At 42.9% G+C, this 12,615-nt stretch overlaps 1 protein-coding gene across 1 annotated transcript; it reads left to right on the forward strand.

Moving 5' to 3' along the window:
- Positions 1–1,462: 1,462 nt before the first annotated feature.
- Positions 1,463–2,269, forward strand: LOC147291856 (uncharacterized). Its single transcript, XM_086236045.1, has one exon. It carries the CDS (start codon positions 1,463–1,465, stop codon positions 2,267–2,269), a length of 807 nt encoding a protein of 268 aa, XP_086092171.1.
- The last annotated feature ends 10,346 nt before the right edge of the window (positions 2,270–12,615 follow it).

Here is a 12,615-nt window from a genome sequence, read left to right on the forward strand (position 1 = left end):
ATATTTTTGTTAATTAAATTCACATATTTATGTTTGATCAATATGTGTGTACTCTATTTCAAATTGTGTGTACTTTATTTTTGCTAGTTAAACTCAAATATTTTTGTTAATTAAATTCACATATTTATGTTTGATGAATATGTGTGTACTCTATTTCAAATTGTGTGTACTTTATTTTTGCTAGTTAAACTCAAATATTAGTGATAATTAAATTCACATATTTATGTTTGATCAATATGTGTGTAATTCCTTTCAAATTGTGTATACTTTATTTTTGCTAATTAAACTCAAACATTTTTGTTAATTAAACTCAAACATTTTTGTTACTTAAATTCAAATATTTAAGTACCATTTATAATTCATTAATTTGTTTTCATATTACTAGGTGAGCTTTGTCAACGCACGATACCAAGCAACAAACTCGGGAAACCGTCCTTTTGCTTGGCACCATTGTTTTGCTAAGATGCAACACTTTGGGAAGTGGCAACATGCACAAACCGACACCCCCACTGATGCCAATACCAAAGCTGAAGCGGTTCAATTGAGCGCGGATGAGGATGCCCCGGCCTTTCAACCACTTAGCGGTAGTCGCCTGAGGCGGCAGAAACAACTCCAAGAGGGCCAAACAAGTTGATACTAGCGATGATGACCTTGCCGATAGTATCAGGTTTTTTTGCTAAGGGCAGAAGGACATAGCTGCTTTACACGACCGATTGATCAAAGAGCACACTGATTTCAAACAAAAGCAGCAAGATTATGAGGTCATGGGCAAGGACCCCACCACCATGCATGGAGAACAACGAGCATTTTGGGAGGTATGACAGCATGAAATTTTGGCGAGATGGAATGCAAATGCTGCTAACGAGGCCAATCAGGGCACGTCAAGCTCGGAAGGGTACTTCCCCAACACTGACTTTTCACAATATGACTAATGTGTCATTGTTTTTCCAACTATGTCTATCGTGTACTTTATGTATGCATTTTATTATGAATTAAAATAAAATACTCTATTATTAAATATGTCTCGGATTCATTTACTTTTCCAAGATGATAAGATAGCCTATTATGACTGATGATAAGATTCTGATTCGTTTAACTTTCCAAGATGATAAGATTCTGATTTGTTTAACTTTTCAAGATGATAAGATTCTGATTCATTTACATTATCACACCTAGTCTATAAATTTCACAATGTCTAACTTCACCAATTCACCCTGTTTAGTAATCGCAGAAAATTTGTTTACACTCTGCTTCAAGATGTCTACCCCCAACGATTATGATTCAGATGAAGAGATGTTTCAGGCACAACTAGACATATACGATGACCAGCTCGCAAATATGACGGCGTGTGCCATGGCTGCTTACCGATACACAACAAAGTCAAAGAAGGCCAATACATGGAGGCACATCCCAACCACGACGATATATCCCTCGAGACCGACAACTAGGTCATGGTCTTATTATGAGCAACTATTTCGACCCTGGAGCAAGATATACTGAAGAGATGTTTCGACGACGCTATTGGATGAAGAAATCATTGTTCCTAAAGATGATGCAAGATGTGTGCAACAAAGATGTCTACTTCCAACAAAGACAAGACCCTGCTGGAAGATGGGGCTGCACGCCAGAGCAAAAGCTGACTTCGGTCATAAGAATGCTCTTCGCTGGGTACTCGGCTGATGCCCCAGACGAGGGCTTCCAAATTGCCCAAACCACAGTGCTGGAGTCATTCGAGAAGTTCATAAGAGTTATTCCGGAGGTGTACGGAGCGGAATACCTCCGCACACCAACAGTGGCTGATCTCCAACGGCTATTGCGAAAGGCTAAAAAAAGAGGATTCCCAGGTATGCTAGGGAGTCTAGATTGCATGCATTGGGAATGGAAAAATTGTCCAGTAGGACAACAAGGGGCATATCAAGGCCATTATCACACCCCAACTGTGATATTAGAGGCAGTTGCTAGGTACGACACGTGGATTTGGCATGCCAATTTTGGTTTTCTAGGGAGCAACAATGACATCAACGTATTGGATGACTCACACCTTTTTGATGATGAGGAGCAGATGCGAAACCATCAGATCAAGTATAAGGTTAATGGAAATGACTACACAATGGGGTATTATCTAGTGGACCGGATCTACTCCAAATGGGCCACGCTTATACAAACAATAACGAATCCGGTAGGAGAGGTAAGTCAGCTATTTGCAAGATATCAAGAATCCTACCGGAAAGATGTCGAGAGGGCGTTCGGGATTCTGAGGGCTAGATAGGAGATTCTAAAAAAGCCCGCCAGAGGATGGAAAGCCAATGATATGGGCTATATTATGAAGACATGCATAATTTTGCACAACATGATCATTGAGGACGAGCGTCCAAAGAACGAGGACGATGAATCGGACGATGACATTAACCACGTTCAGGAAAGGATCTCCCGGGCTGTGGCACGGTATGACACTGAACCATATGATGGAGGCCAAAGTTATCAGCCAATTCTTTTAGAGCAACGGCTTTCCCGAGTTAGGTTGATATGGTCAACAACACTCCACCAGCAACTGAAGAATGATCTGGTCCAGCATCTTTAGACGCGAGAAGGAAGTCGTGGCCAAGCACGACGCCGACGCCGGCGATGAACGCCGAAATGTTGAGGATGTCTCCAATACCATTGTGTGTTTGTTTGTGTTTGTGTTTGTGGCTGTCGTTTTGTATTTGTTTATGTTTGTTTTTTGTTTTATTTGTTTATGTTTATTTGTGTTTGTTTGTGTTTGTCTTAAATTTTCTTGTTTTATGTTGGTGAAATGAAATAAAGGTATTGAAATAAAGGTATTGGTGGAGACAAAATATAGAATTTATATTTTAGGTAATAAAATTATAAATCCAAATATAGTCAATATTGACCTTATATTAAAGATCTCTTTAAAATAAAACTAATGGTATAGTTTTTATAAATATTTAAGCTATAAATTATAACTTAACTATAACTTAATCTAACTTAGGCTTAATTTAATTAGATACAATTACATTACTCTCAGCTCTTACTCTCAGTACCACTGCAGCTTCAGCACATATCACTCTCACTCTCAGGACAAAAAATCACTTTTTCAGGCTAAAAAATCACTTTTCAGACCATGTCTTACTCTCACTCTCACTTTCACCACTGTGGATGGCCTGAGAGAGAGGGGGAAAGTTGGGGTCCAAAATCAGTGAGCTTCTGGAGGGTGGTGGGCGATTTCCGACGGCGGGTGACGAAATCGAACCGAACAAGGGTGGAAAAGAGGGCGCAGCAGGAATATGCATTGGGTGGGTTAGGGAAACTTGAGTGAGGGACACAAGGGAGAGTGAGGTGGGGGGGGTGGTGGTACGTGGTGAGTGGGTTTTGGGAAGTGGAGGAGGCGATTTCGGTATGGTGCAATGGGGCAATGGACGTTGGAGGTTGATGGAGGTGGCAGTTGAGAATTAAAAGAGGTTTGGAGGTTTCTTTGGGAAAGGGTAAGAGAGTCAAGGGTGCGTTGCATATTTGCTAAAGAGGTTTGCTGGTGCTCAAGCTTTCCCAAAAGATCATGATTTGATCTTGAACAGAGTCAGAGTAGGTGACTGACACTGATGGGGTGGGGTCTACCGCCGCAGTGGTGGGCTGTTTCCCTCCAATGAGCCGTGGCTCTAATACCAAAATGTTGGGATCAGATAATACAAAGAAAAATAAAGCGATGGAATAAAAGGACCCGGATCCTCTACCAGTTTGATTGGTACCAGATTTGTACCAGACTTTTAATCTCAGTCTTCAAATATTCTTATGTGGCTAAGATCTTGCCACATCTACAAACCTTACATTTTTCCTCAAATAATATTTATAAAAATTAAAAAAACAAACAAAAAAAATCTATGAGCCACTGCCCACCACACCTCACGCCACCTACCTCCCCTTCCCTTCGTCCCGACCTCCCTCCTACCACCCACCCCACCTCCTTCCCTTTCTTTCTCTTTCTTTTCTTCTCTGCCTCTGTACACTCTCATCCCTAAAAGACCCAGATTACACATACCCACTCCAAAGTTGCAATCAGACCCACCTCAATTCCAAAGCCAAACCCCCCAAATGAATTTTTTTTAGAAATTTAAAGAAAAACAGAGTTATACCAGCTAAAGAAAGGCTGGGGCAAAAGCTGATGGTGCGACTGAACATGAGCATCTTGGTGGATTGCTTGAGCGGGCGGTCAGCGACGTTTTTCCACGCAACGCCGCCAACGGCGAAAGCCCAAGTGAGAAGAACAAGACAGAGAAAGGCGATTGAAAGAGAGAGGAGTCCAACATAGCCATGATCAACAAGGTTTGAGGACTCAAGAAAAGCAGGGAGAGTAAACACCCACCAGCTTGTGTTTGTTTGGGTAACAAAACCCACTTCCATTCTCAACTACTACTTGAGAGACAAAAGGGAGAGGAATAGAGAGAATGAAATCAGTGTGTCTCTATATGTTTTGGGTGGTCGGGAGGAAGGGGAGGGGAGGTAGGTGGCATGAGGTATGGTGGGCAGTGGCTGATAGATTTTTTTAATTTGTTTTTTTAATTTTTATAAATATTATTTTTGGGAAAATATAAGTTTGTAGATGTGGCAAGATCTTAGCCACAGAAGAATATTTGAAGGCTGAGATTAAAAGTCTGGTACAAATATGGTACCAATCAAACTAGTAGAGGATCCAAGTCCGGAATAAAAATACTGACTTGTTTTTTTATTCATGATAAAGGCCCTAAGGCTTACAAATGTCACTTTAAAGAGTAGCTAGGATAGTAAAGAGATCACCACCTTACACGTGTTCCATAATCCAAAGGTGTAGTAAATTAAAGACATAAAGGCTTAAATATAACCTAAGATAGCAGACTTACATATAGAATAGCAGAGTTAGACTCATCAATCTATACAGGGCCGGTCCAAGGATTTAGATGGCCCTAGGCAAGAAAAAAATTTGAGGCCCTTTCCCCATTCAATAACTAAAATTAATTGACTAAAAATCAATAAGCAATTTCTAACTTGATACCCATCAATTTAGTAAGAGAAATTAAAAAAATAGAATTGATTTGAATTAATTGAGAATCTTTAAGTAAACAAAAGCTGGAGTCAGTTTTAAAGGTAACTAATATATGTAGAAAGCTTTAGGCTGCAAGTAGCAAGCTTCTTGGCAATCTATATTCCAAATTCTCTACTAACAAACCTTTGTTACCAAATTAGAGAGCTTCTTTACTCCTTGATATTAATTAAAGGAGATAAAGTGTAAAGCAACCAAGAGGAATAGTCGAATGGATAAAGGAGGTCATGTACTATGAGACTTATGAGACTGAGAGTGATGAAGAGGAATGAATAATTGACAAGGAATAGTTAGAGAAGAAAAATGATTAGAGGAATAGTCAATGGATGAAGGAGGCCTAAACTAAAAGTATGAATAGTCAAAAAGGTTTTTTTTTTTTTTTAATTAAGCCCAACTTAGAAGTTGGAGGCCCTTTGGGTGGGTGGGCCCTAGCCGGTTGCCTAGCTCACCTACCCTTAGGGCCAGCCCTGAAACTATACCAACCCCTTCTTCTAAACTATAAACCATCGAAGGGAAAAAAAAAAAAAAAAAAAAAAAAAACTTCACGTCATAGACAAGAAAAAAGAAAAAGAAAAAAGTGGTGGTTTTTTTTTATTATTTTTTTGCCATATGGCTATTTTTTATAAGCTAAGTTTATGCCAGCAATGTGCCACATCAGTATTTAACGACCTTTTTAAAGGAGGGTTTAACGAAGGTACTTATTTGCTAAAAAATTAAAGTAGAAGTATGCGTAAGTCAAAAATTAAACTTGAGGTACTAACTTGCAATACGAAATATACTTGAGGTGCTAAATTGTTGTCTGTCCTAAAACAAACAACTAACTTGTATATGAACCAAACCAAACCAAACATAGTCATTTTCTATGTTTCATTTGGAATTCCAAACTAATAACATACTCTCTAATCTTCTATGTACCTCACTCTCCTTTTTTAAATTCCTACATTATTCCACCACATTTTCTATGCCATCATTCTTCTTCTTCTCCTAAATTCAACCCAAACACAATGCCACACCAAGGGAATCCGACCTGGGAATTCAGTAGCTGGAAAAGTACACTTAACCAAGAACATGACTCGAGCCCAATTCTCAAAACAACAATTTATGAAGTGGGTCAAGTTTGTTGGGAGCCTCAAACACTCTGTTTTCAAGGCAGCAAAGAACAAGCTCTTCTCTTCTTACACTCTCCATGTGACCAAGAACCCTGCAGCTGGAGACTTCACAACCATTCAGGACGCCATTGACTCTCTCCCATTCATCAATCTTGTCAGAGTCGTCATCAAAAGTCCATGCAGGAGTCTACGTGAGTAGTGCTTCTGGGGTTATATGCATGTTTGATCTGTAATCTATTTTAATTTCCTTAATTGCTATATTATGCTTCTTCTGCAATTTTGGTACAGTGTTGTTCAGATGTGATTCTGATATATATTTGTTTGTTGTTGTGTCTTTTTCCTTGTGCTCTATGAGTTGGTTCTTTTTTTTTTTTTGAGATAAAGGAGGCTAGACATTTATTCATGAAATAAGTCTTCATACAAAAGATCTGAAAGCCAAAAAGGCCCAGATGTAGAGTCAAGCCAAACATTGAAGTTTAAAGAAGAGAAAGCATGATTTGCTAGTGCATGCGCCACTTTATTGCTAGTCCGTCGCCGGAATTGGCAGCAAGCACCTGGGAAACGTTTCATCAGCACCTTGATGTCTTCTACAAGCACACCATCTGCAGCCATACATAAGCTCGCATTGTTCACATCTTGCACCACCCCTTCGGCATCAAGTTCCAGGATGACGTTTTGAAGGCCCACATCGGCAGCCAGCTGTAGCCCAACCAGAGCAGCCATGAGTTCCGTTGTGCGAGGGGCGAGAGGAGTTAAAATTAGTTTGGTGGCCGCAAGGAGCATAGCGCCCTCACTGTCACGGATGACCACCCCCAGCCCCCTGCGATCCGCCCCCTTCCCAGTTGCACCATCAGTGTTGAATTTTGCCCACTCCAAAGGCGGCGGCTCCCAGTGACCCCTAGGTGGAGTCGACACAGCTGGGAGGTTTTGGGGCATGTTCGCAGAGTCATATTCAGTAGCATAAGAAACTAGTCGATCAAATATAATCTCAGCCCGTTCTTCAATCTGATTGAACACCCACTTATTTCTAGAATTCCATATTCCCCAACAGAGATAGGCAAACTGAGTTAATTCCCTTGTTGAGAGCACTGCTTGCGCAAATTCCAGAAGACTAATGAACCTTCCATCCATTCTCATCCCCACAGCATTACTAATAGCAGAGAGCGCCCACACCTGTTGTGCAATGGGGCATCCCCATATTCCATGTAGGACCGTTTCATAGGCGGAATGGCAGCGAGGGCAGTCAGGGGATTGAACCAAATGCCTTTTAAATAAACCCACTCCACATGGGAACACTTCAAGGCAGCACCGCCATAAAAATAGCTTGATTTTACCCGAAATTTTAAGCTGCCAGATACCCTTCCAAAAGCGATGGAGTGATTGCATCTTAGAAGCTTGGCCATCCATGTTACTGGGGGTCTGACGATCGAGCCAATAACCACTGCGAACACTATATTTGCCATCTCTTGTATAATGCCAGAACAATCTATCTGGTTGCTGGAGCCTACCGAGAGGGAGGCTAATGATCGCTTCCACCTCTTGAGGCCAGAAATGCTGCTGAAGTAATGGGACATTCCAAAGCCCTCTGGGGGTGATAAGGTCTTTGACGCGTGTGTCAGGGGGCAGGCTCATTGGGGATTGTGGCATAAAAGTGGTAGGGGTCGGCAGCCATGCATCACTGTATACACGAATGGAGGTGCCATCACCCACTCTCCATCGCAAGCCTTTGTGGAGCAGCGTACGTGCCCAGTGGAGAGATCGCCAAACAAGAGATGGCTGAGTGCCCAAACCGGCCGAGAGAATGGAGCCATTCGGATAATAGCGGCTTTTCATAACCCGGCCAACCAGAGAGTGAGGATTCAACAATAAGCGCCAGCTCTGTTTTGCAAGTAAAGCCCGATTAAAGCTCCCAAATTCTCTGAAGCCCAACCCACCTTCCCATTTCGGCTGGCATAGTTTTTCCCATCTAACCCAGTGGATACCCCGAGCCAAATTCTCTTTCCCCCACCAGAATCGGGCAATGAAGGAAGTGATGGTTTTTTGAACCCCTTTCGGCATGCGAAAGATACCCATATAATAAGTAGGAATCGCCTGTAGGACAGCCTGAATAAGGATAGTTTTTCCAGCCCGTGAGAGAAAGCGTTCTTTCCATCCTTGAACACGTTGCCAAACTCGATCTTGAACAGTTTTGAAGAGCTTCTTTTTTTCCCGTCCAGCCACAGTGGGTAGGCCTAAATATTTCTCATGACAGGAAACAATAGGTACATGTAGACATTGCGAGATAATCACCTTGATTAGATGAGAAGTATTCGAACTGAAACACACAGCAGATTTGTCGTAATTGACTTTTTGACCCGACGCCTCTTCGTAAGCCCGGAGAACATCCCTAACTGCCAAGCAGGCATTGACAGTAGCCTCCAGAAAAAGGATACTATCATCTGCGTAGAAGAGGTGGGATATGGAGGGTGCACGTGCAGCTACCCGGACACCGAGGATTCTTCCATTGAGTTCGGCATGGTGAAGTGCCAGGCTTACGCTTTCCCCACAGAAGAGAAAAAGATAGGGCGAGAGTGGGCATCCCTGTCTCAGACCCCTTTTCGGGGTAATAAAACCCAATGGGTTGCCACGCCAAAAGACAGAGAAGGACACCGTTGAAAGACAATCCATTACCCGATTAATCCATAGTTCATGAAAACCCAGCTTCCGCAAAATGGCCTCAAGAAAGTTCCATTCCACCCTGTCATATGCTTTTGCCATGTCAAGTTTAATGGCCATTTTAGGAGTATCATTCGCCCTTGTGTGCTTTATGGTGTGGGTGGTTTCAAAAGCAGCGATTACATTGTCCAAAATCTGTCGACCCGGAACAAAAGCACTTTGGTTCTCAGATATAACATGGGGTAGCAATACTTTGAGTCTGTTTGCGAGTGTCTTCGCTACCAGCTTGTATAAAACCGTGCAGAGGCTGATGGGCCGAAACTCTGTGACCCGCTTTGGCTCCTCGAGCTTAGGAATTAAAGCGATCAGCGTGTGGTTGACATCCCTGACACTCGCTTCACCATTAAGAATACGCAGGCAGAAAGTGGAAACCTCATCGCCAACAATATGCCAATAACGTTGGTAGAAGAGAGCTGGCATTCCGTCGGTCCCAGGTGCCTTAGTGGGGTACATTTGCTTGAGGGCCGTTTCGATGTCAACCTTTGTATAAGGGTGTATAAGCTGCGAGTTCATTTCAACAGTTATTTTGGGTTCAATCAACCCCAGAAAGCGCTCCATATCGATGCCACCTGTGGAAGCAAATAAATTAGAGAAATAATCACAGAACATAGTACCGATCACATCCAGATTGGTGACCCAAATATTTTGGTCGTTCAGCAGGCCAGTTACTGAGTTCCTTTTCCCCCGTGCCCGGGCCTGTGCATGGAAATATTTAGTATTTCTATCACCCTCTGTCAGCCAGGTTATTCGCGATCGCTGTCTCCAGTAAGTTTCCTCCCCCGAGATCAGAGTGTCAAGTTGTTTTTCTGCTCTCATTTGTGCTTGAAGAGAGCCCTCATGCAACGGCTGAGCCTTGATATGCCTCAACTCATTTCGAACTCGGTTGATAGCCTTCCTTCGAGCCCCATAGAACTGAGCGCTCCAAGTAGATAGCCGCCCAGCACACTGTTTGAGTCCATCTTGCACCGACTGCTCCTGCCGAGCAGCACCACCCCAAGTGTCTGCGATGATTTCTTCACATTCAGCCTCCTTACACCACATCTGTTCGAAGTGGAAGCGGCGAGGGCGTCTGCCAGGGATGATCGGTGTGTTACATGTCAAAATCTCGGTCAGAATGGGGATATGATCAGACCCTGTGGCCTCCAAATGGTGTGTGCAAATATGACTGAAATGGGCCTTCATAGTGGCGTTAACTAGACAGCGGTCCAAACGTTCTCGTACATAGACCATCCCATTCCTGACACATTGCCAAGTGAACTGATTTCCAACATGCCGGGTAGATTCAAGCTCACAATCCAACAATACCTCTTGGAAACCTCTCATTTGCCCCTCCGCTCTCTCAAGCCCGCCCTCTTTCTCCTGGGCAACCAGAATCTCGTTGAAATCCCCCATTACGACCCATGGTCCTCTCCTCATATTACATAGACGTCGTAAAAGTTCCCATGAGTGGCGCCGTTGTCCGATCATAGGGTTGCCATAGAATCCAGTAAATCTGAAGCTGTAGAGGGTGGGTGTCTCAATCATCATGTCAATATGTCCCTCCGAATAATTAAGGAGTCGGAGATCCCATCCCTGTGACCATAGGAGAATGAGGCCTCCGCCGAGACCACGTCTACCTACCCGGATGCTTCCTTTCATTCCCAATTTTACATGTAAATTCTCCATTTGATACTCTGTCATCCGTGTCTCCATCAAGAAGACCACGTCCGGCCTTGTCTCCCTTAAAAGATTCTTAAGGGAGTCGAATGTTCGGGGTTGCCGGAGTCCCCGAACATTCCAGCTTAGGAGCTTCATTGTTCGTGGTGGGTCGGAGAGTCCGAACCCACCACTTGAGCCAGAGCGGCTGTATTGTTTTCAGTCACTGCAGTCTTTCCTTTCTTAGCTACTTCCATTTCAGGTAGTGCTCTTCCTTCTGCCTTACGTTTTCTGGTCATGATCATGTTTCCTACAATTTCCCCCCCATTGGAGGGAGGCCTGCTCGATTTGGAGGTGGGTTTGTCTGGTTTCTTCGCCCACACTTTGATCTTAGACAGCCCGGGAGCACTTGCTTGAGTCGATGGCGTAGCCGTAGGATGTAGAACCTGTTTTAACACACTGCTTAAATCCGTGATAACTCCCCCTGGAGGTGTAATTGTTTTTGGGGTGAGGCCATCATCCTCCCCCTCCACTGTCGTTCTCAAGGTTGCCTGACTCTCTTCTTGGAAGTGTTTCTCCTTTTCGTTTTTCCCCTCCACTACCTTTGGGCGTCTCGGCTGTGCATCCTCTGTCCTTTCTTTCTGGATTTTCTCTGCTGAATTCCCTCCGAAAGTGTTGGGAGGGGACATGGTGTTAGTGACATCTCCTAGAACTTGCTTGAGATTGTTGAAAATACTTCGAACAGGAATTTGTTTATCAGTGTTCTCGGCAGCAGCCCTTCCCCTCACATCATTCTCCTTTCCTTGTCTGGAGTCCTTGTCTGTATTAGGTGACCCAGAAACATGGCCCCCCGGAGTATGTTTCCCGGTTCGATTACCCCCCTTTGAGGTCATGTCGCCCCCTCTTGCTGTTTTGCTCCGCATCTCTCGCTCCACCACCTCTTCTACTATAGTATTCACTGCGGCTTCATGCTGTCCTTCCTCAGTACTCGCAGCAGGGGAGAATTTCCCAGGTTCCCCCCGCGCTACAAGCCAGGCCCCCCATTGGTGCAGAGGTTTTTGCTTCTGCTCATTGGGAATGAAAGCACAGTGTTTGGAGTTATGTCCAATTCGTCCACATTCAAAACAAAAGTGTGGAAGCCGCTCAACTTGGTAAAATATTAAAATCATTTTCAGGGAAAAGGTTAATATACCTCCATTAAAATCGTTTATAACCATAGAAGGAGACACAGCTCAAACCCATTGTTCGAACGGGGAGACACTGCTCAAACCCCAGCTGGCCCAAGAGGACAGCCAATGGGGACTTTCAATTCCACAAAATTTGCAGTGAAGTCCCCTTATTTCATTGCCAAGAACACTACATTCAGGACACGTTTACTTACCCGTATTTGGAATGGGCATAAATTGGAATCGGAGTGAGAATGAATCGGAATGAGGATTAATCAGAATGAGGATTAATCAGAATGAGCAAGAATCAGAGTCAGATATTCTCATTAACTTGCAGTGAAGTCCCCTTATAACCATAGAAGGAGACACAGCTCAAACCCATTGTTCGAACGGGGAGACACAGCTCAAACCCCAGCTGGCCCAAGAGGACAGCCAATGGGGACTTTCAATTCCACAAAATTTGCAGTGAAGTCCCCTTATTTCATTGCCAAGAACACTACATTCAGGACACGTTTGTATTTGGAATGGGCATAAATTGGAATCGGAGTGAGAATGAATCGGAATGAGGATTAATCAGAATGAGGAGTAATCGGAGTGAGCAAGAATCAGAGTCAGATATTCTCATTAACTTGTTTACTAACTGTAAGGAATCATAATAAGAAATAACATGATTTCTATACACATGTCTACTTATTTGCAAGAATCGAAATCAAAACCAATTTGATTACTAAAATGCCATTATACAAAATTAAACATGTTTTAAAATACTCACAATTTTTAAAATGCCTAAAAATAAAATTTACTTCAAATATTTGCGAAAAAAAAAATATATATTATTTTTCATACTTTTATTTATGTTGAAGAAAAAAAATTAAAATTATCTTAAATCTATGTTTTGATACTTTTATTTATGGTG

The sequence above is a fragment of the Dryas octopetala genome, chromosome 3 (genome assembly GCF_963921425.1).
Source record: "Dryas octopetala chromosome 3, drDryOcto1.1, whole genome shotgun sequence".
Classification (NCBI taxonomy): domain Eukaryota; kingdom Viridiplantae; phylum Streptophyta; class Magnoliopsida; order Rosales; family Rosaceae; genus Dryas; species Dryas octopetala.

Coding starts and splice junctions, on each gene's coding strand:
- LOC147291856 (XM_086236045.1), top strand. CDS start 1,463: ATGAGCAACTATTTCGACCCTGGAGCAAGATATACTGAAGAGATGTTT.